This window comes from Coturnix japonica, chromosome 1, assembly GCF_001577835.2.
Source record: "Coturnix japonica isolate 7356 chromosome 1, Coturnix japonica 2.1, whole genome shotgun sequence".
Classification (NCBI taxonomy): domain Eukaryota; kingdom Metazoa; phylum Chordata; class Aves; order Galliformes; family Phasianidae; genus Coturnix; species Coturnix japonica.
In genome coordinates, this window is record NC_029516.1 from 111,216,926 (window position 1) to 111,241,902 (window position 24,977).

The 24,977-nt window shown below is 36.9% G+C and overlaps 1 protein-coding gene across 2 annotated transcripts; it reads right to left on the reverse strand.

The window, feature by feature from the left end:
• Positions 1–975: 975 nt before the first annotated feature.
• Positions 976–24,975, reverse strand: PRPS2 (phosphoribosyl pyrophosphate synthetase 2). Of its 2 annotated transcripts, XM_015887175.2 has the most exons (8): positions 24,786–24,975; positions 15,237–15,420; positions 12,631–12,651; positions 8,951–9,049; positions 7,651–7,775; positions 4,905–5,078; positions 2,608–2,767; positions 976–1,659 (listed from the first exon to the last, which is right to left on the reverse strand). In XM_015887175.2, exons 1-8 carry the CDS (start codon positions 24,905–24,907, stop codon positions 1,567–1,569), a joined length of 978 nt encoding a protein of 325 aa, XP_015742661.1. In that variant the 5' UTR covers positions 24,908–24,975; the 3' UTR covers positions 976–1,566. The 2 variants fall into 2 exon arrangements, with proteins under 2 accessions (XP_015742661.1, XP_015742666.1); XM_015887180.2 differs by lacking the exon at positions 12,631–12,651.
• Between the last annotated feature and the right edge of the window lie 2 nt (positions 24,976–24,977).

The window sequence follows — 24,977 nt, forward strand, 5'->3', positions numbered from 1 at the left end:
AAATGAGCTAATGAAGATTTCCTATGAGAACTGAATTCCCATCACAGTATCTTATATGTTTCCGTATTCATTACTAAAAGCAATATGTGTTTGATTATAGAATAGAGAAACACAGAAGAAACAGACTTTACTGTCCTTCTAATTATTTTTTTCCCCCCAGAAACTTTCTCAGAGGAAGAAAATACTGCCTATCTTTAAGACTGTCTTACAAGGAAAAATCCACTTCATAGTACCACACTGTGTTACTATAAATACACCCTAAAATAAGTAAGGTAACTTTATTTCATCCTATCTTATGCTTTTCCATTTAACAATTATAATTCCAGGTAGAAAAATCAACTTTTCCCATTATCTTGGTGCAGGGAGAGTACCTCAACATGCACAAACTCTTACAATCTAGCAGAAAGACTGAAAATGCCCCATAGAAAATTTGAAGACCCAGAAGTACAATGTCAGATACATTTTCTCCCCATAATCCATTACTGTCTGCATTATCACTACTTCACCATAGGCTGTCACAACTTAAGAGACAAAACTGCTTTCAGAACAACTTTAATTCTCTAATGCTAAAGATAAAAGGTTGCCTTGCCTACCATGGTTCACCGACTGCAGAGTTAAGTATTGCAGAACTTCACAATAGCAAACCGAAGCTTTAATAACCACGCAGTTAAAGACTAGCATTTCAGACTCCTTTTCATCGAATAAACATTTGTAGAAGCCAACATTCATGAACATAAGTGTACTTAAGTTTTCTGTTTGGACAGTGCATAATGAAACTTTACAATACTAACAGGAAAATGGCCACAAAATGACTTGTACAGACTCGAGGAATACTAAAAACCATGGGGAAAAAAAAAGAAATTCAAAACAAACTGCTCATGATTAAAGATTGGTCCTTATTACTGAAACACAAGAAATGAATCATCCCAAGATACTGAAGCATAAAACTTACAAAGACAGTAATCGCACAAAATAGACATTAAGAAAATGATTTAATGCAGTGAAAGTGGCAACACCATATATTGTGTGGAAAAGGAACATGAAGTGTATGAAACAGTTAATAATATGATGTGTCAACAGTTCCTTAAAATTAAAAGGAAGTTTAAACTCTTACAGCTTACAAAATAGCAGCTTACCATGGCTGTTAAAAATCAACATCTGCTTGACTGAAAGATTAATGCAAGATGTCCAACCCTGCACGAATTAGCTTAACACAGACAAGTTTTCTGCATAAATTTCATTGAGTTCTGTGAACATTCAGTAGCTCTCTATATAAAAAGATCTGAAGCAGCAGCTCAGTACAAAGAGAGAAGTACATAAAAGAGAACGTGCACAACGCAGAAATTTCCCAAACTCTCCAGGGAATCCATAAAAAGTTTCTGCAAGTCGGATTTATTGTCAATTTACAACAAAAAAAAATGTTAATTACAAGACAAATATAATAATTAAACATACAAGCTCCAAAATTTTACAAGTATACCAATTTCTTGCGTTTGAGATGTATTGCTAAAAACAACAGTGCTAGTTGACAGGACCTTTGAAAAGCTGTTATGTAACCTCCTGCAGTTACAAGGGGACATGACTGAAGAGGTAAGATACAGATTCACCATTGTGTGTTCTTCGAATGGCCTCAGCCAGGATCATGGAAATGTCAATAAACTGAAAGAAATAAATACATGAAAAAAGTCAGGATGATAATTTCTTATATGATAAGAAGAACAATAAACTGCACAGTTTATAGAGAAACTGTATACAAAAATTCAATTTCCTATTCTGTTCTCTTACATCTCCTAGGTAGGAAAAGGACATTAAAGCACTGGGTGAAATTAAAACACCTATGTGAATATAGCAATACAATAATAATACAAAGTAGAAACTCAAACAGGACAAAAACAGCGATTTCCTTCATACAGCCATACTGCTGAAGACTTCTATGTTGCACAGGGCACGCTGTCAAACAGAAACCTTTCCAGCCATCAGATGGCAGTGTCCACACAAGTACAGTCTAATGGAAATGCACCTTTTAAATGCTTCACTTGTTCCAATAAGTAAAAAATACTATTATTGTTTTTTTTTACTTAATTCAGTGTAACAATTAAAAAGTGCTATTCTGGGCTTTCTTCTCTCTGCACTAAGGAAGAGGACATGACTTCCCAGGATAATCTCATGTAAAAGTTATTTGAGGTAAGTTAACTTCTTACTTTCAGTTTTGTTTTTGAAAGCAAATGTATGTTAAGTTTATCTCAGACATTTTCTATACTTTATTTTCAAATAAAATAAAGAGGCCTAAGGTTTCTATTAAGATAACGTTTCTGCATTGAAATTTTGAATTATTAATATACATTTAAAAAAAGAAAAGAAATCAGCAAGTTTTACATTTGCTACTCTTTCAGCCAGGCATAATCTATCTGCTGCAGTATCATACATCTTTAATAATTTATTATGCTACCTCAATCTCTCTTTCTTTGGCATGATTTAGCAGAATGTTCTGCAAACAACAAAGCTGCACAGCATATTTGAGTATGTTCTTTTCAGCAAAAGGCACAAGTCATCAGAGAATAATAAAAGGTAAATACAGAGTTTAAGCAAACGAGAAAAGCAGAGCACCTGAATTTTGGGGCAGTGTTTCATTTTCTCCTCCTGGGGGATTGTATTAGTTACCACAACAGCCTCAAATGCTGCATTATTAATCCGAGAAATAGCAGGACCAGAAAAGATGCCATGAGTAAGAATAGCATAAACTTTGGTGGCTCCAGCAGATACTAACCTGCAGAATACAAAGCAAGTTGTAATGCATGTTTAAATATATGGCTATACATGAAGACAGGTAAGATCTTCATAGGACAAAAAATCCACAAACTACGCACACTAACAACAATTTTGCACATAAAATCTTCTGAAAGCTACAGGAAGATAAAATTACCTACAAAATAATTCTGACAATGTTGAACTTTTTCAGGCTATATGACTACTAACTTGTACCAAAAGTAACTGCTAAATATCTTATTTAATTAGCAAAGTTCTTATCAGTAGCAGTGATAATAAATGAATATGCTGTACTTATGACCACATCAGCAGATCATAGAACTGGTTCACAGCATAGTTTTTCCTGTCAGGAAGAAACGAAGTCTGGATAGTGGTATTCACAACTCTGTGCCTCCATTATTGTGCACCTTTGCTTTAATTTGCAACTCAAACTACTCTGCTTGGACAAAGTCACTGAGGAAGAAAAGTATTTAATGATTAAAAGCCGAGCTTCTTGCAAAGCTTGTGGGAAGACATGCTGCTGATCCAAGCACATTGTGAAATGATACAGCACAGGAGAAAACCTGTACAGATTGAAGAGCTAGAAAAACTTGTGAATGAGTCAGAATCACTTAATTAGGCTTTGATTGGCCTCTCTGCCTCCAGACATTCACAGCCATACAGGACTATAAATGCAGTTAAGACAGATGGAAGCCATCAACAGTTATGTTATCAAATTGTAGCATGAACAGAGTAAGATTGGAAAAAGAAAGAAAGAACACAAACATCTTATTTTGAATGACTCATCAGAATCAAAGGATTCTGATCATTCTTTGCAGTACATTTGGTAGCTGCAATCTACAAGGAGGGTACGCTACAATAGACTAAGTGTGTACTAGAAGGGCAACATGAACACTTCAGCAAGTTCAGCTGCTATACCTAGAAACGAGTTCCTTAGTTCATCTGCTACATATACATCTATGTTGATGAGATAAAGAAAGGTCTAAGGTACTCTGACAAGCAAGTTTGATTGATCCCAAAGTACTTCTCACCTAGATTTAGCATTAAGTAAAATCACTACTTCTGTCAAAAAACATGATATAAGACAGTATCACTCAAGATTTAGCAGGACTAGGATAAATGGTTTTAAGTTGAAAGATGGAAGATTTAGGTTGGATGTTAGGGGGAAGTTCTGCACTAGGAGAGTGGTTAGGCCCTGGAACAGGCTGCCCAGAGAGGTTGTGGATGCCCTGTCCTTGGAGGTGTTCAAGGCCAGGTTGGACGGGGCCCTGGGCAATCTGATCTAGTAAATGTGTATGTTTGGTGGCCCTGCCAGGCAGGGGGGTTGGAACTACATGATCCTTGAGGTCCCTTCCAACCCAGGTCATTCTGTGATTCTGTGAAAAAGGACCTTTCTTCTTTCTTCACTCTATTACTTCAACAGAACTGAAATGACTCAGGCAGGAAGTATTACATAGCCCTATTTTGGATGCAAGTCTATTCTGTACATTCACAGCATCTACAAGTATTCCAATCAGGAATACAAATTCCAAATATCTCTTAACTGAATTATTAACTTTATAAACAATTACATTAAAGAGAATCAATAATCCCCCACTTTGTTTCTTCCCACTTCCAAAAATGCAGCTACACACACTCATATGAGAGCAGCCTTTGCTATAAACTACATCAAGATAAGATCTTTGAAGCAAAGATTCTAAAACTCAGGCATTTGGGCCAAATTCAGAATGCAGCCCTTGACCTCCAAAACCTAAATTGGCAGCACATGCTGGGATATGAGTGGAAAAGCTGGAGCACTTCAGTCTAGTACTGCTCACTTAATGCCTAACATCTGTTCTTAAAGCTATTTCTATTTCTCTAGTTTATCACGATGTCTTTGAAGTTAGAATAGCTGTTATGCATTTTTAAGTTTTCATGAAGCTACAGCAATAAGAGTTATCATGCATTAGTAGTTCTTTTATCTTCTCAATTTTGTGTTATAAAGAAGGACACAGCTTGACTACAATAAAACAAATCAAGAATCAGAGTGACTTCACTGCACAGTGGTCAGATTGAGTTATAAGCAGTTAGCAGCTGTATTCATTTCCTATCTGCAGGTTACAGCATGAGACACTGGCCAACTTCATAATAATACTTACTTGTCTGCTGCGTGACATATTGTGCCACATGTATCAGCCATATCATCGACAAGAATGGCTACTCTGTCTTTCACATCTCCCACCAAGACCATTCTGTCTACTTCATTTGCCTTCTTTCTTTCCTTGTGGATGAGAGCAAATTCCACATTCAATCTATCAGCAATTGAAGTAACTCTAGATGACAGGAAGAAATACAATATGTTTAGAAAACTATTTTAAAATAACATACCCATACTTAGTTATTTACCTTGAAACTGTTTGCAAGTTTTCTTGCTTTTAAGTAACTGTTGCACAGATTTTTGCAAGTAATTAGATGTATTAGAAACACCCTTAATTCACTGTTAATAAATTCAACCAGTGTCTTGAGCTATAGTCCAGAATAATATTTTCCAAATTCAGTTTGGCTTTGAAAACATTTGATCTGTTCACAAGCTTTCATTAAGTCGCCACAATACATAGTCTAAGATACCTCTAATTATAAGCACTTCAGCATCCTAACTTATAATACACTCGCTGGAATGTGAAACAAAACTTAAGGGGAAAAAAAAACAACACAAAAACAAGTAAAAAGCAAATAAATCGATTGTGATTAGTAATTGTTTTAGCAGTACTTAACAAGCAACCGATTTAGTAATAGGACTAGGGGGAATGGTTTTAAACTTAACAGGAGAGGCTTAGGTTAGATACGAGGAGGAAGTTTTTCCACACAGAGGGTGGTGATGCACTGGAACAGGTTGCCCAAGGAGGTTGTGGATGCCCCATCCCTGGAGGCATTCAAGGCCAGGCTGGATGTGGCTCTGGGCAACCCTGCACATAGCAGGGGTGTTGAAACCAGATGATCATACTGGTCCTTTTCAACCCAGGCCATTCTACAATACTACAAATCAAGTAGTTTACTTCACCAGCAGTTCTCTGAGCAACACACTGAACTGACAAAGATACTTTAAAATTCCTCAGGGATACCTTTGGTGGTACCCAATACCACTTCCTATAGCAGACTTTGTTAGACTTCTGATTGCTCTATTCAAACCTTTTAATATATCAGAGCTAGCAGGTATGACAAGATAGCAATAAACACAGGAATAAATAATACTACTGTTCCACACTGGCACAGCCTTGCAGCCTGTCTTTTGAAGAATACTTTTGATATTGTTGTTAGCAAGGTTATTAATGTGCACATTTAAATAGAAAACAGTTTTGTTTCTTTGCCACTTAAAAACAAAGGAGTTTCTTGTTACAGACTCACATGGACATTTGTGTGTGTGAATAATAAAGTAACTTCATAGTTACTTTCATCTCACTAATTCAGAGGCATTGAGGTATCAAGAGAATTCATATGCCTTATTTCGGTCATAAAATTTCATAAGCTAGAAAAACAAGCAAATGGTAAGAAAAAAAGATACTTGTGCACTTAATTAAAATATATTTCTTTAATACTATTAAGTTAAATTTTAATTAAGTGTGAAAAGGAATTGTCTTCAGTTTTCATAAACCTAAGAAATATTTTGAAAGTCCATGCATTTTGAATAGAAATGCCCAACCATCTTCTCAGCATCATATTAAATGATGTGAAGGAGAAGCTTTGCATTTACTGAGAGCTACATCTTCCCCTGCTTCAGCACCAACTGCTTGCTTGTCTTTCAGTAAGGTAGCAAAAATAAATTATCTTGATAAAATAAAAATAAATGATAAAAATATTTGTTATGAGAAAAAAGTGCTTTCTGACTTCATTTTTAACTAATGGATTATTTTGTAATAAATTGTGCGTATTTTTATTTGAAAACAACAATATTCACATAGTAACACAAAAAGTAATTGACTGGAATAATTTGACATAGAATGCTTTCTATAGTTCACATTCTTCACATCTTTAACTTGAAGCATCTAAACAGGAACAGCTCCGTAGTTCTAATCACACTTCCTAGTTATCTAAATATGAACACCATCAACACACTGCAGCAGACAGAAAGACTTCTATTAGAATCATAGTGTAGCAGTGTTTCATTATTTTCCCTAAGTTATGCTCCAAACATCTAAATCATTTTGGGATTACAGGATTCTTATTTCTCTTCATTCTCATTCAGTTTCTAGCAGCCCTATGACCAATAACCTGAGAGTAAAACATGGTTATCACCTCACAGGTAACATGCTCCTGAGCTGTTTACTGAAAGATTATAAAACAACAAAAAACTCTTCCTAAGTAAGTAACACATGAAGAAATACTCCACTGAACTAGCTTTTCTATTTTCAACTTTAGCCAAACTAACATTTTATTCTCTTTTTCCAATACATGCAACTTGGAGAAAGGCTTGCAATAGCTTAAAGAAAAAAAAGAAACTTGATCCAAGCAAGAGCTTACCTAGATGCCAGCAGGTACAGTGAAGATAGGCCAAATACTTTAAAAGAGAAGGGAAACTTAGGCAGTTCCAGAATAAAGCAGGAATAGGTGCAGCAACTGGACTAAAGCAAGCAAGCAGCAGGAAAAGTATCTTCCCTCCTGAATAGGGATTCAGCTAATAAGGTCATATCCAGGGAGAGAAAGAGAAAAAAAATCAGTACAGAAAACTCCTGAACATTTTCAAGCTTGAAAAACATTGGAAAAGTAGTCATTCTGTTTTAACACTGCAGATTCATCAGACATACTCTATATCTTGCAAAAGTCATATAACCAAAAAGATGAGTAGACTATCTAGTTAATTAATCACTAATTGCAAAGAATGCTAATAGTCTTAGTCCTGTATAGTACCTTTTTGCACCACCTGCATCAGGTGAGACTATGATACAGTTTTTCCACTCCAAAATGTTTTCTTTAATCCACTGCAGCACTGCAGGTTCTGCGTACAGGTTATCTACTGGAATGTCAAAGAAACCCTAGTTCAAAAAGAAAACGAGTTTCATGAATACACATTTGTACCTTACTTGGAATGAAGTCAATTCATTCAATTTAAAAATTCAAGCCTTTGCATTTCAAGTATAACAAGGTTTTAATTAGTAGTTTACAGTGGCCTAATTCTGCCCTCTTATTTCTACCACATTGAGTGAAGTACGACAAATATTAAAGCCTCTAAAAATCTCACCCAAGAGCAGAAAATGAAGAACCACTGTTATCAAATGATATTAAATTAGAAAAGATCCCCCCTAGGCACCTACATAAACACATGCTTATGAAAATCTCTCAAAAATCCATCGAGGAATATTCAACTCCCATGAATTGCAACTATTTCACATGAACAGTAGTATTTCAACATGGAGAATTTAAGTTAGTAGTACTTGATCAGAAGGAAGGGAATGTTTCTTTTTGTGTAAATTGTAACAACAAATCTATGCTGAATCATAAATAAAACTGCTTTTTATTTGTACAACAGCCACCTAGCATAACTGAATCTCTGATTAAACAGAATGCCAAAAAGGGAAAGTGTTTCCTTGAAGAAAAAAAAAAAAAAAAAAAAAAAAAAAAAAAAGAAAGAAAGAAAAGAAAAAAAGAAAAAAAAAAAAAGAAAAAAGAAACAACCCAAAAGTTGAAACATTTTACATGATAGAATGACAATGTCTGCTTTGTTTCTGAGGCAGCAGTTTTGTGATTTTATTGGCCCAGTAGTAAAGCTAGCAATGAGTTTCCAGCCTGCATCTCCACTTCTCTTAAGTGAATACTGTCTCCAGTGCCTGTCCCAACCAAACTCTTTCCTGTGCACTCTGATGAAACCAAGGTAAGATTAAGAGAGCTTTTTCCTTAACAGTACATTGTATGCTCTAGGAGCTCCTATACTAGACTTGAAAAATTCCACTGAAGACTTCAATGTCCAGGTATACAAAACACCTGCAAGATCAGCCCATAAGATAAAATCTGGTCTCCTTCAAAAAGGCGATTAATTTAGAAACTGGTTTTGAAATGATCAAATCTTTTTGAGCCCTGAGAACTGTGCTTCTGAATTCAGCCTTTCAAAACAATGAGAGAAAAAAAATAAATAAACAGAGGTAATATTAGACTTTCATCTTCATTCATTTGAACCCATAGCCACAGTTAGGAAGAACTTCTAGTTAGTTACCTGGATCTGAGAAGCATGCAGGTCCATGGTGATGATGTGGTCAGCCCCTGCAACTGACAGCATGTTGGCCACAAGTTTTGCAGAGATTGGAGCACGACTCTGAGAAATAAAGCACAAACATTTACGTTATAAAAACATTCAGGCAGAATACATGGGGGCAGATAATTAACTACTTTATCTCTTTTTCTTTAGAATAGCTGGAATCTAGGTATGAAGAGCTTCATAACTTCAGCCGAACTGGTCTGTCAGTAGCTACTCATGCCACTAGGATTTTTGAACTCAGCAAAACACTTAGGAGCTTTAAGCTAGTTTGAAAAATCTGCCTAATGATAATCCTATTAATTTTTACCAACAAACAGAATTGAAGATATAATTTACCAGCTCCTTAATTTCAAACTTTTAGTTAGCTTTTCCATAGCACACAAACAGAACCTCCATTTCTCTAAGCTGCTACCCATATGTACATATCCGACTCTCAGGCACCTACCCTTTTTAAAAAAATAAATGATAAGAAGTAAAGTAACCAAATATGAAGAATGAAAGGAGAGGAAACCCATTTTTTGAGGAAGAAAGAGCTTTAAAACAAAGTTAGTAGCAAGCATTTCTTCATCATACAAGCAAAGCCTATAAGGGATCCATGTAGGCAGAGGAACAAGTCCCCACCTATTTATTCTTCTTTGCAAATGCAGGTTTAATTAATGGGTGTGATTAGTAATCTAGAACTACCAAAAGAGGCAGGGATGGAAGAAGAAACCTACAAAAACAGCAAAACAGGGAAGTGAGAAGAGCAAAGGAAGAGCAAAAATATGATTAGCAAAATTAAACTCAAGAGCTTTTTTTTTTTTTCAGCTGACAATGATGCAGAACAAACAGTAATGCAAAAAGAAAAGAGAAAATCATGACTGGAAGATACCTTCCCCCCCTGCTGCCCCCTTCCAATCTTTGTCAACTTTAAAGTTCTTTCAGATTTTTTAGCTATGTTGCCCTAAACAGCTTTGTCTGTAATGGAAGCACTAAACAAAATCTCTTTTTCTTTTTACCAGTTTTTAAATATGACTGGTAGCTAGCACTAACATCATTAGCATAAAAACAGAATCCTAATTCAGAGGTGCCATCTCACTATCAGACTTCGGGTTTTGATGGCAAGGTATTTTCTCATGTTACATTCCTTCATCAAATAGCCTCATTTAACTTCTCAGGAACACCATCCTCCTCCACACATAATTATGGGGAATCTCTGCTCTTCTTCCACTGATGCTCAAAGGCATCACCAAAAATAATCTGAACTACTGCTAATTAAAAATGGATGCTATTTTATCTATGTCAAACCAAGGAGACAGTACTTTCCTCAGAACTTTTGGTAATTTAGAAACAAACTCAGAACTTCCATGTATTAGTGTGAGAGTTGACAACATGTTTCCAGAAAATAGACCAAGATACTGCATTCATTTTTCATGGTTTGATATTTATCATCAAGAAAATTCTCACTTACAAAATGCCACTACTCTTGATTCTGCATTGCATAAAAATATTGTCCCCATTTGGTTTGTCTAAGAAACACTGAAGATGTGAATGGCAGCTGAACTTCCTTTGATCTCTGCAATTCTTATGCATATGGTTTCCATAAAAGTTTGCAACGACTATAGCTGCAGCAAACATGATTTTCTATTTAGTGATTTCTATGCTGCTTCTCATTTACAATCAATTCTATAAGGATTCTGTTGCATGAAAGTTGGCCAAAACTTTCTGAATTAGTAACAATGCTCTGGTTGTTCCAATTCAGGTTCCTAATTGTTTCAGTTCACCTTAGCAGTTCAAACTGACATTTCAGAGCTAGGATGTGATACTCAAATCCCTGGCAATGTCTAATAGAACAAAGGTTTAGTACCTACTCTTTAGACTCCACCACCACACGTTCTCTTACCAGCTCCTTCTGAAAGCACGGTTTGAGGTGGTTTGAGCTGAGGTGGATTAACAGACAATGCTGAACCCAGAAGTATGCTCCCCTGCTTATCCCATCCCTTCCTTCTTCCCAGGCTATAATATTTCCCTGTGTTGCACACTGCTACTTGTCTGAACCCATAACAGCCAAACGAGGGAGGTAAAACAGAAGGGAAGATGCTAATCAGGACCCACTCCTACTGGTAGAAGCCACTAACTGCTTCAGCATAGTTGATCAAGGCAAATTCCCATAACAGTTTGCCATTTCTACTCCCAGGTAGAACAATGAATTTCTTTTGTCCACTTCTGTTGAATGAGATTACCACTTAGCTTGTCTTGTGTGTCAACACCACAAGCATCATCAGCACAAATAAAACCCACAACAACAACCACCTTTCCTGCACCAAGTGCAAATGAATACATTACCAATTGGTACTTCTTTCAGCAACTGGCCTTGCAGGCTGAATTCCAGAAAGAAGAACTTGAAAAGTTTTACCACTAGGTAACTTGATTTAGTAGATATACACATCACAGATTGTCTACATGTTGGACATAGGGTCTTGGAGGGAAAGATAGCCAGACATCAAAACCTGTTTCTCAAGAGTGGGCTAGCAGGAGGTTAAAGCAAATAAAGCTTGTGGCCATCTGACAGTTTCCTCTACACAAAATTGTGCATTAAGAAATAAACAAAATATTTGATGACACATTCAGAAGAATTTCAATTTTAATTGCTTACCCAGAAAACAGAAGGATTTATTAATTATAAAATGATCCAAACTGAAGTTTATTTTAAAATCAAAAGAAGTATATTCACAGGAACCTCAGATTACCTGGCTTTGTTATTCAGAAACTTGAATGACAAACGTAGATGAGAACTAAGATTTCCTTTTTATCTTGGAGAATTTGTGATGTTTGTTTCAGATGAGAAGAACATAAAAAGATTCACTATATTCATTGTCTCATTTTTTATATAGTTTGAGATTAGTTCCAGAATTACAAGCACAAAACATTAAATTATGTACAGAAACTAAATCATAATAAAACAAAACAAAAAGAAAGCACTGAGTTTTTAGTTCCTGAGCAAATTTCCCGCTCACTTATCGAGTCAGTTATATGAATGATTTCTTCCTTTATGATGTGTTACAAAGTTATTTGTGATTTTTAAAATTACCAGGGGCAGAGGAAGAATCCACAAAGCTAATAAAAACAACCTCACAAGAATATCTACGCAAAGGAAAGTAAAAGGAATCTGTCAAGATTAATGTTCTGTTGCCTTTAAGCATCTTATTACATTGTCTTGCTCAAAATACATCACATGCAAACCAAACAAAAAAACAAACCAAAACAAAAACAACAAAAACAACAGTCCAAGAAAACCCCAAGATTTATAACTGGAACTTTCACTTCCAAGAAAGCCAGTTGTGAAATGTATGGATACTGAACATTCACTAATTTATTACCTAAATTTATATTTTGGAAATGGGGTAAGCTTTGAAGCTTTAGAAAGTTGGCATCTTTAAACATCCAGGTAAATTTTAAGTAGAAGCTAGGACTTCTCTATTAGCAAATTCCACAGGATTAATGTCATGGCCCAGGTGAAACACAACTGAAATCAAGAAGTGAAACTGAAAATGTTTCCAGTTATATATAATGTAACCCAGTAAGTTTCACCCTTTAAGGCCATATTAATGGAAATGTATAGAGTTAGATTTAAAAAATAACAAAGAAAAGATACCTACCCAACGCTCCACGGCTCCCTTCTACAAATCAAAAAAGAAAGTTACATGAGCTGCAGAACACCAAACTCACCTTTTGCTATACTTTTAACATCTCACAGGCATCTCTGAAGCATCCTACATAGATGTGTTTCTTCCATGGCTTTGAAGGTTAGCATAAGTAAAGGACGTGTAAATGCAACCACGGTCGAAGCACCTGAGCTAAAGTAGCTAGCTTGCGTATCAGAAGTATTCTAGTTTATTACAGCACTTGATCGTGTCTAAATCAATTCATCAAATTCTCTAGGACTCTAGGCAAGTTGTTTGTTTGTTTTCTTTAGTTTCCTTTTCCCTTTCTTTCCTCTTTTTTTAAACCTCTGTTGCTTCAGCTGCATAAGCATGAAAAACTGACACAGATCACTATGTTGCATTGCTGGAACTGCTGTTGACAGCCAAACTATCTCATATATAGTTAGTCCAAGGCTTAATACTAACATCCCCAAGGTGAATTACACAGACCTTGCTCAGAATGTGTTACTTTACTACAAGGCCCTTTAGTTAACTAAATAAAGCAAGACTTGCAATGTTCTCAGTCATCTTAACCCCATGAAGAATAAGGTGGTATTTTAAACAGCAAGGACTCATTCCATTTATTTCTTTATGAACTGAAGTCAGCAACTTAAGTCAGAAGCCAGCATCCATATAGCTAAGATAAGGCTTCACTTCATATTCAAACAAGTAACAGCAGTACCTTGGGCCAGAGAGAAGACAATTCACTTATAACCATAGTAAGAAAACAGTGAGCACTTCACTGATGCTTCAAGCAGCACACAAAGCTCAACACAGGCCAAAGACCAAGTGATATGATGCAATCCACCAGTGAGGGGAAGGTTATGGTCAATAAGCTGCCTAATATTGACATCTATATTACAGCTTACTGTGCAATGTGGAGGTTAACTACCAAGGTTAATTTCCAAAGACTACAAACTTTGTCAATTGCAAAATAGAGGTTAAAAAGAGGAAAGAAAAAAAGTTTGCCTAGAACCACAGGAGAACACAGTGATGCCTAGAGAATGGTCTGAAATAATACTGAAAATCTCTATTAGTGTCTTAATTTCCCATGCTACTCATCTTCCAATGGTATTTCAAAAAACAGTACTAAGGATACTGAACCACCTCTTGAAAGCCTGTCATGTGACTTTTATGTATCCCCAACAAGCTGTTGCATAGATGCACACATAAGTTGGGACACGCTTATCCTTTCCCTCACACTAAAAATTTTTATGATGGCCCGGGAGAACCTTTGAGTACTAATTTGGAAACAAAACCATACCAAGATACCTTCCTTCCCTTCTAAAGAAGAGTTTGTTTCCCTTTCAAGTGCTTTTGATTAAAAAACAAATACATGCATCCCTCTGCACTCCTAGTTAAAGAAGAGTTTTAGTCCATACAGGAGCACAGCAAAATGAAATTCCAGAAGATTTATGTGAAGAACAGGGAGCTACTACCTAACTCCTGAATTCAGTCTCTGGAAGCACAATATTAGTACTGTGTTAGAGAGCCTACACTTAAGGTGTAAACATACTAGAAAGTAATTTGTTCCATTTACCTTTTCCATTAGAGAGTGAGAATTCTGCATTCCGTAATACCTGCAAGTATTTTTATCTTTTGCATTGTCAGCCTTGTTACATATTACATAGATGAATTAAAAAAAAACCAAAAAACAGAGCTTTCAGATTTTGCCCAGTGTACAAAGTGAAAAAGAAGGGGCAGTTCATTTATACAAAGTATAAGCGAGGAAAACTGTTTCAAAAGACAAGTATTGCAATTCAATTGCAATCAAACTTGTTAGCTCCTTATTAATTTTGGCTTAACTGGTATATTATTCATCAGTTACAATAGACCAAATTTAGGGAATCATAGAACGCCTTGGGTTGGAAGAGATCATCAAGCTCCAACCCCCCTGCCAACCTCTGTATCTAACCCTAGATGAGAGGACACAGGGCTTCATCCTGGTTGTGAAAAATGAGAAAAGTGTTTCAGAGATTCTACTCAATTTTTGGCCTTCATCAATTCAAATTAGCTATTCCAAATTGTTACATATAGAGAAACTTTTTTCTTTTTAGGTCTACCTTATAGCAGAAATAGTTGATCTCATTCATTATTCTTACGCATTGTAAAATAAATCTGTTCCTTCCATTTGGGTAAAAACTACCTTAAAAATACTCACAGCACTCCAAATTTAGGATTTAATTCTATGCAACTGTATTAATTATGTGTACTCTCTCCATAAAGAGAGAGAGAAAAGAAAAAGAAAAACTAGAAAAAAAAGCAGGAAAAGCAGTCCCACAAGGTGAAGTTTCAGAATTATCTCCAATGTCACACACACTGGATGAATCTACTTCTTCAAACTGAAAGCCTCATCAGTTAGCGAAACATATGGAAAAAATTATGTATTGTATCACTTCATTCACTTGCAAATTACATCATTTCATATCACAGTAAAACAATAAAGGAAGAGCAAAGGAAAAACATAAGACCCTAAAATATTTATGAAAATATGCTTAATCCCAAAGTTTTGAGGGAAGAAGCTGAGAAGACACTTCAGAAATCACACACTTCCTACCTACCTTGTCTTTCTTATCTTGCCTGGCATATGGAAAACACGGAATTACTGCAGTGACTCTGGAGGATGATGCAATCTTGCAAGCATTGATCATGATGAGCAGTTCCATTAAGTTGTCATTTATTTCTCCACAGCCACTCTGGATAATATACACATCTTCTCCCCTCACACTTTCGCCAATCTCTACACTGAAAGATTAGAAGACGGCCATTTAATCAACAGAATTACAGGAAGTGCATTATTAAAGAACAGACAGACAGTTTTATTTTAACAAGCATTTGCAGCTTTATACCCATTTAGAATAAGATTTGGGTTTTTTAAAAACATAGGTTTGGACAATTTTCCTGTAGACACAAAATCTGTTTCAACAGAATCCAGTCTAAATCATACTTCAGCCTAAAAACAGAGCTTTATTTTCTAATATGAAGACATGAATAAATTCAAGAAACATTTTAGAAGACAAAAGTATCAAACTCTTCTTGAAAAAAATATCAGTTTCAAAAGTTAAAAGGCACACCATGATATTTAAGTAAGGTATTTAAAACAGAAAAAAGAAAACCTCAACAAAAAGCTAAGATGCAGTTTAGGAACTGCTCAATAGAACCCAAAACTTGGCACATTTTGTCAGTTGCTCTGTTTGTTCTAAGTGAGCGCATGTACTCATGTTGGCATCAAGGAGCTACTATGCTCTTCTATATATTTTAAGAAAATTCAAACAGAACAGTTGAATATGATTTTTTTTTCCATTCTAGATCAAATCAAAAGAAAGCTACTGTTGAACCATACTCAATTTTCCACACCTGTTAATCCAAAAATTACTCACATAAGTAGCAGACTAACCTGCATTTTATTCTGATTCCACGTGAAATACACAGAAAATATACAGACTTCCAAAATGAGGCAATCAGATCTTTCAAACCCACACTACCATAAATTAGTCTAAATCACTGAAAATTGAATATCTTGGGCCCTTATTTGAAAGGTTAAGTCTTGACCCAGGACAGAAATAAGCATAAAGCGCTAGTCAGAAACCTAGATCCAAATGGTCTAGATAGGCGTAAAACGGTTTCTCTGACACATTCTTCACAATAAGGCTTATTCTAGTAAAGCATAGTCCAAACACATTTAGTTTATCAGCTTCCAGGGTGCTGTACAAGATTATTAGCTTTTTGTAGCTGCAGAACACAAGGGAATTTACCACTTAGGAACAACTTAATGACATGCAAACATACGATTTATTACCATCATGACTGTTGAGTGCAGTATGACTAGTCACATTCTGAAAGCTGCCACAAAGTACCTGTCAGAGAGAGAATGCTAGTCCCTTTGAAGGTGTGCAAAACAGAATAAAATTAATCCACAGCATAAAGACTGTGTTGATTTAAGTAGCAGCCATTATTTTGCTTCCCCCTCACTGAGCAATGTGCAGCTTCATTCTGAGTACTGAAAGACTGAGTCTTGTGGAAAATACATGTGATCACGCAATTAAAGACAATGTCATAAACCATACGTAAAAAATAATATACAAGCACCCTTCCTTCATAGCTACGTGATCTGGGTGCTTTATTTTGCAACCTTAACTCTAAATCTAATTTCTGGTCCATCTTCCTCCTGGCTTCTTGAACCTGCTCTACTATCCATGAGCGTACCCTATTATCCATACCCATTCAGTTGTAGCCTGTGACTCCTTGTGTCAGTAGTGACTCTCTCCTAATTTAATCTATTATCTTTCCAATTACATATTGTTCTTCAACTTCCTCGACTTTCATCCCAGTCTTCAGTTTCATATCTCGCTGCACTCTTCTGCTCTTAGTTTTTATTCAAATCAATGTATTTTCATTTTCACTTTACCTATACTACCATCAAGAGGGCCAGAAAGATTACTAAAAAGAGAATGAGTGGCTCCTTGCCCACAGATCTCAAATTCCCAAAACAAATTATTAAAAAAACAAAACAAAAAAAACAAAAAAAACCCCATCTCTTAATCTCATTAAATTAATAAGTTTTTGCCTAAGGATGTTAACAACACAATTTCTTACGGCCAAATGAAAACAGAATGTCAAGTAAAGATAAGGACTTCTGGGAGGACAGAGATGGACAAAAACGGTGCCATCTTCAGATAGCTCATAGTCTCTCCAATCATTTAAGGCTCCCATCAAGGTGGAAAGATTAAACTTTGTGGTTATACAACTGTTACACAGTGTTGTTTTTTCCCCCTCTCCTCAGAGCTCTATTCAGAGAAAAGTGTTTAAAACTTCTCTGAAATCCTAAATATTTTTCTAGGTTGATTTTTATTCAACATAATTTAAATTCAGACAGAAGCTAGAGAATCTAGTTCCAAGACTAGAAGAAGCTGTAGGCCTTAATTAGAAGACTTGTGCAAAGTAGATCTGTTGGAGTACCGGTGATCCAATTCCCAGATTAAACAAAAGTAAGAAACCTGACATTTTTCCTTATCTCAGAAATTCAGCGATGAGTAAAGCATCAGCCCATCAGCTTGCATATGCAACTTTACTCTCACCATTGCTGATTCTGGCTATCATGAGGAGGCTTAAAGAAAATTATTACTTGACCTGAAAATAACCTTTGGAATAGGTTTGAAGAAGACCACCAAAATACAGCAAAAGCTCTATGACAGATGTTTCAACTCAGGACCATGAAGTTACACTTTTGTTCTTTATGTTAACCTAGGAACCACTAAAAAGGAGAAGTAAGCAGAAAGCAACAAAGAAAATACTGCCAGCTCTATGGGAGAATGCTACTTGAGTGACAAAGAATTGCAGTACATAATTTTAGAAGGTGCAGAAATCAAAGATGCACTATGTAACAGGAAAAAGCTTTGCTGAAAATCAAAAATATATGATTTTGATGTTCATTATATACACAAAGAACACTGAATTTATAACAATGAAATGTTTACTCCTTTAAAAAAGTCATTTCTAAGCACCCCACTATGAAATAACAAGTTGCAAAAGGGAAGGGAATATATTTTGAGATAAATATAGATCTGGTTGATAGAACAGCCCTTAAGTGATGCTTCTTCCACTGTCATTAACCACTATCTGTTCAGTGCCCTTAGGTTTGGGATAACTTTCTCATCTTGTAAACAACTTAGAAAATAGAAATGTTGCTGCTTTATCTCTTGGTGCATTTCTGGATTTTTTGTTTATGTTTTTCAAGTCAAAATGACATACATATTGAGCACACAGAAATGTAAACACATACTTCCTCATGGACACAGAAAGTATGTGCAGATTAAAATAAATCAAGTTTAAATTAATACTTGTACATAGCACTCAGAAGCAACGTAATTATAGCTGCCAGAAAACAACAATGTAATTATTGCACAAATCTCCTCCCAGGCAACTAGAGGCAACGACAGATTAGTATCTCTCACTGCCTACCTTCTTAAAGTTGGGTACTGAGAGCTATTGCCCAGGCTCAACAAACTGCTGCTTATCTCTACTATTTTAAGTTTTTTATTATTTATTTTTAAACACCCAGGTCTGAACAGGCAGACAATAAGACACTATCAACTATCAAATATTGTATCAAGTATCTTGAATTTCTATTAAAGACAATAAACTAGCAGCAGGCATCCTCACACCCATTATTATATTAGCATTGCTACTGGATTTCATTTCAGCTATCTGCATCATGACCTAATTAACAGTCAATACACTCAGGGCTGTTGTTTAAACAATTTCCCATAGTGAGGACACAGAGGAAGGACACAAGAACAAGCTATTGCCTCAAGATTAGGAGCTATTTGTTTTATGCAACTGAATCACATTCAGCTATTTGGCAACAGTTTACATAAACTTTTCATTCAAGAAAAGTAAACAGAACCTGTACATTAGAAGCCCTGAAATCACCTGCTAGTGTTTTAAAGTAAGAACTACACAGATTAATAGCCCACAAAGTTAACTAAGTTTATTTGATCCAGTAGCATGGAATCCACTATGCTGCTAACCAGGAAAGATGAGTGCAAGCCGTGACATAATGAAAATCAAGTTTGACTGTTGATACCAATTTTCATCTCATGAAGACTGATTCTAGAGCTCAATTTAATAAGCAGGGACTTAACCATATGTTAAGGATAAGCTTCAAGAATGACTTACATAGAAAACATTTAAATGGCTGAAACATTCACAAAGCAAAATTCAACACTGGTAACTGCAAGCTGAGCTATAGTACATTCTCTGCTGAACTAATAGCACTGGGAATTTTACATTTGTATATTGTAACTCGGAAAGACATTGCAAGGAAAGTAAGTATGCAAAGCCACAGTGAATGGGTAAATAATACAAGACAATGGCTTGGATTCAGTTAAAATCAAAATCATGCAGCTAATGGGCTGTGTGTACTTCCGAAGAAGAAAATGTAACAGCAGATGAGTTTTCTAGCAATACTTGTAATAATTGTTTTGCCAAGCAACTTAGGTGCCAGTAAGATAGCTCTGTACCTCATGCATTTTTAAAACCAACAGATACCATCAAAATCTAGGGTCTAGAGTCCTCACACAGAGTGCAAGAAGAATCAATACCTCAAAAGCATTTAAAAAAATTTCCACATACTGAATCCACAAGTCATCAAAAAGCATCCAATAGGAAGCGCTAAGCAGAGGGGTGTGCTTGAACTTTACCTTTGTGAACAAATTTGCAGAGCAAAGTCTTTAATGCAAGACCTCCAATTTATTGAGCAAATATTTTAACTGCCATGATGTTATATAATGAACGTATCATTTTGTGCCAGTATAAAACAATACAAATGTCAGATTCACAAGACCTGCCTCCACCAATCATCAGCTCCTGAAGAGATACAGAGCTGCTCAATCAGCTGAGAGCAGCTGCGTGCTGAAAGCAACTGCAGGACTGTGGAGCTCCACAAGGGTTACATCAGCCTGGTTGCTTCAGAGACAGGCTATGGTTAGATTTTGCTCCTTCACAGTTCATGAGCTGAGACTTCAGGAAAAAAAAAAAATAAAAAAATCTTAATTTCCTTGATGTTAGAATTTCCTTTGAAATAATAATAATAAAAATCAGGTCATTTAAGATGCAGATTCATTTAAAACCCATTTGGGACAGGGGATGGGGAATCCCAGTTTCTTCAGCAATTCTCCTGTTCGTTCCCATCCCCTGCATTGTGCGCAGTTATTTAGAAGACAGAACATCAAAGCAGCAAGCAAACAAGAACTATGGCATTTTTATTGTAAGCTTGTAAGTATTCAATACCACCTAGCAACTACATTCTCACTTCAGCTCTTGGCTCTCTTGTTGTGATTAACAGTTCCAAGGACAATTGCCAACTAGGTTTTCATTTCAAACTGTCCCTGTCCTAATGGCGGACATGATAAAATTGCTTGGTTTTTCCCTTTCCTTTTTCCGCCTAATTTCATGTGTTTGGCCCCACATGAAGCACAAAATATACAAAGTCAATAATGCAGAAGTCTCAAACAAGGAGCTTCCAAGGAGTTTTATGCCTTTTTGTAAGCCTGAGCTATTAGTAATACAGCACGCTAGCATATTAACTGTATCTTGAGTTCCCTACGTAAGCAAGACAAGCAAAACACACAATCTGGAAATAATTCCTACCCTAACCATCCACATAAGTAAAAAAAAAAAAATAATAAATTCCTCTAGTCTCACTGTGCTCACTATAGCGAGAGCCAGGCATGAGGGACCCAGCCAACTCAGCCACCCCAAGCAGAGTGTTACAACTCCAGGTCTGAATTATTTGCTAAGCACTTGGGCTGTATTTAGAGAGATGCACATCCCACAGTGCCCCAAATCCTACCAACTTCAGCTGACTGAACAGCTGTTTACCACCTGAACTTGCTTACACGACAACTAGAGACCTGTAACAGAGCCCAAAGAAACAAGAGAATGGGAAAAATACTAAAGTTGTGTCCCAAATATATACAGTAACTGTGAGAGAAGAGTTGGAGTACACCAAGAGGGAAACAGAAAGAACATGCTACAGACTGTGCTTGAGAAAAGAAAATCTCAGCCATTTGAATTGCGCATCCATGATAAGTAGCACTGATAAAGTTTCCAGGCTTGTTCTTGATTTACATTACATAACAAACCGATGTCATGATCCCATTATGAAACAGAGGGTTATTCATTCTTGTAAAAATCAACTGAGGGAATATCAACTATTTTCTCATTGATTCCATGAATAAAACTGGTTACTTGGACTAAAATGTATTCATTTACAAATGGCCCTCATACCAACAGCAGAGGTGTCTTCAGCTCTGCTGTTGCAGTGTTTCTCTGCGGCCAGTACACCCTCCTCTCTGTACAAGCTGAACCACACACACTTTAAGTAGATGATTCAAAAATAACCCAGCTCCAGCAGCCAATAAAATCCACAGACAGGCAGACTCCAAATTCACTTCAGTTCCCTTCCTTCTGAGCCTGATGAGACTTGAAGGACTTCAGCCTGAAAGTTAAGATGCTCATAAGAACACAGGTGGAAAGCAACTCCTTCCTTGGGAGAGAGGTGTGTGAAAGGATGTAATCTGTGACTCCAATTTCTCCATTTTGAGAATAAGGAGTACTCCAAATAGAGTTAAAATAAATAGCCCTTAGAAAACTACACATACAGAATCATAACCACGGTGCTGCCTGGGTAGGGAGGGAACATCTAGTCCCACCTCGCTAAAGCAGGTTCCCTACATTAGGGTTGCAAAGGAAAGCATCCACATAGGTTTTAAATACCTCAAAAGGAGATTCCACAATCTATACAATGTATTCAAGTGTCATATACAGTGTCATTTAATTATATATCTATTACAATCAAGTGCCTCCTAAGTATCTTTGGAGACAGAAAAATCTTTGACAGAAGTCCATGTTACCTGTGGCTTCCATCACTTCTATCACTGATATGACATTTTTTAGTCCTAAGTCTGCTGAAATACTGAATGACTGAAGAACATGAGAACATGGATATTGACAGACGCCCTAATCTCAGCATAAATTACAAAGAGCATTTACAATTTTAAGTTTTTCTGAAGTTCCTAAAGCACCTGCTCATTTAGTTACACTTGTCAATAGCAGCCCTATCCTTGGCTAACCTTGGGGCTTAGTTCTTCAAAATCACTTGCATCTGCCAAAGATTGGGACATAAAGCACCTTTGAGCCAAAATATAATGTAAAGCCTTTAAAGTTACTTTCCAAGCAGTCCATTCTGCAAGCCAGACTAAATGAAATTCTCAAGTAAAAGGCTTCCAGCTTAGACCATGTGGCACATAATTAAGTCTACAACTGCACACTTTTATCAACATACACATAATTCAGATTTACTTTTAATATAACACAACAAACAGCAAAAATGAGATTTTCAACAAAAGTTGAATCTTCTTTGGAACTTGTTAGCAGATCTGACATAAAGCAAGAGTTAGTTAACTCTCAGGCCACAGCTTATCTATTTGCACAAGGTTTTGGCCCTACAGCCATTGGAAGGTTTAAGGTTTCCCGAGTCCTTTAGCTATTAGGTTGTATTATTCTGCAATACTGCAATGAATTCTGCAGTGCCAATTAACTTACTCAAATCTCCAAGCACAATTTTTTAAAGAACTGTTTTTATATAGGAATATTTCTGTTTATATACACACTAAGAAACCTTGCTGAGGAGACAGTATGACAAACTAGAAAAGGAATGTTGCAGCACAAATATCTTATACATTTTAGCTGTGGTTGAATTTCAAATATATTATACAAGAGAGAGTCAACAAAACTGGAAGGCCAAATATCCTGAATATTTGTTGCTAAAACATCCTGAATAATTTGCTCAAGAAAATTAAAATGATTACCCACTCAAAATTTACAATATAGTTCATATAGTTGGTACAATTATACTTGCTGAAGGGGAAATATCAACTTCATTTCAGAATCTGAGAAGTGTGAAGCTGTACAAGAAAATAAACATTTAAGAATGTAAGTGTTAAGACATGAAGTTCTTGAGGAAGGGGCAAAAAGCAACAAAAAGGCATGTCTGCCTAGCAAAGCTGCAACAGAAGCAACCAGAAATAACTGCTAGATTAGATTCCATCCTCATATCTGTACCACAGTATGTTCCTGCTTACCCATGAAAAATAAACTGGCATTGCTAGATTAGCCAAACCACTGACATCTTGCAGCCACCACTACCTACCTACTGGATGGCAGAGACCAACATTGCTCACTAGGGAAAATAAGCAGAATTGCAGGCAAGAGTTTATTCCATCTTGATGTCTGGCATTTAATTCACTTGCATCGAATTAGACAAGCAAACACTGGGGATATGTTTCTACCATGGACAAAAAGTAAATCAAAGAATTGCTGTGAAAAACTCAGCAAGCTGCAAAGCTAATAGTCTCTGGAAAAGAAACAAACAAACAAAATACTAAGAAAACATGAAAATCACGTGATGAAATACACAAGTTAAACTTTATCATGCAGAAAAGAGATCGAAAAAGCAATAAAGTGATTACGGGGTTGGAAATAAGAGAGATTTAAAACTTCATTTCATCAGGAATGAAGAGAGTAAGAGGGTGCAAACATCAGGTGATATAAACAGTGGCAGAAGAGGGCTTACAATACTGCCAGTAAGCTTAAGTAGTACAAGAGCAAGTTAACTAAGAACAAAAAACACAGACTGAACAGAACAAAGAGCTTTGTGTGAGCAATTTCAGAGCGCGATATATTAATCTTTCACAGAAAGCAACGAAAACATGTTTGTTTGGGATATTCAGAACAAGAACAGATGAATATAAACATACAGTAATCACAGAAGCGAGCCAGAGTTGGGAACTGGTGTTTCAGAAGGAGGTAAAAACTTGTAAAAGGCTTGTATACAGAATCAGCCAACATTTGAGATTGGAAGGGAACTCTGGAGCTCATCTGCTCCAGTCCTTGCCCCAGCAGCACACCCAGAGCAGGGTGCCAAGCAGCTCTTAGAGATCTCCAAGGAAGAGACTGCACAGCTCCTCCGGGCAGTATGTGCCATCTCTACACACCTACAGATACACTTCAGGTGTTTATAGAAATTGATAAGATAGCCCGCTCTGAGTTTCCTCTCCTCCAGACTGAACAGTCCCAGCTCTTCTCCCAGGTGAAGTGCTCCAGCCCTTCAGCACATTGGTGGCCCTTCGTTGGGCTCCTACCAGTACATCCATCTGACTTGTACTAGGGAGCCCAGAACTGGAACCTGCACTCAGTAACATTGAATAGGATGGAAGGATCACCTGCTGGCAACACTTGGCCTAACGTAGCCCTGGATACCATTAGCCTTCTTGGCAGCAATAACACACTGCTGGCCAGGAAGCTAATCCGTTTGTGCCTTCAGTAGCAACCCGAAGGCAATACAACGGCTGCACCGTGCACATGGGGGATTCAAGAAAAGCCACGCAGAAGCCAGATACGACCCTCAGGCACTACTGACGGATAACAAGACTGCTCACAACCCCACACAGCGCTTCGGCAGCTGAGAGCAGTAGACAGCGCTCCGGGGACTTGGGCAGGGAGAGGCGGCTCCGCTCGCCCCCAGCGGCCGCCGCCGCGCCACACACCTGGTCTCCTGGTTGCTGAACTTCTTGGTGACCACCTTGCCCAGCTCCAGCCCCAGGCGGTCGGCCACCCGCTGGGACAGATCGTGGTGGGAGCTGCCGCTGAACAGCACGATGTTCGGCATGGCGTAGGGGGAAGGGGAATGATAGCGAACGGGCAGTGCTGCAGGCGGGGCAGAAAGAGAACGCGATTCA

Coding starts and splice junctions, on each gene's coding strand:
- PRPS2 (XM_015887175.2), bottom strand. CDS start 24,907: ATGCCGAACATCGTGCTGTTCAGCGGCAGCTCCCACCACGATCTGTCC. Junction 12,652..15,236: donor GGCAAGATAAGAAAGACAAG/GTAGGTAGGAAG, acceptor TTTGATTTGTAG/AAGGGAGCCGTGGAGCGTTG. Junction 1,660..2,607: donor AACACTGCCCCAAAATTCAG/GTGCTCTGCTTT, acceptor TATTTCTTTCAG/TTTATTGACATTTCCATGAT.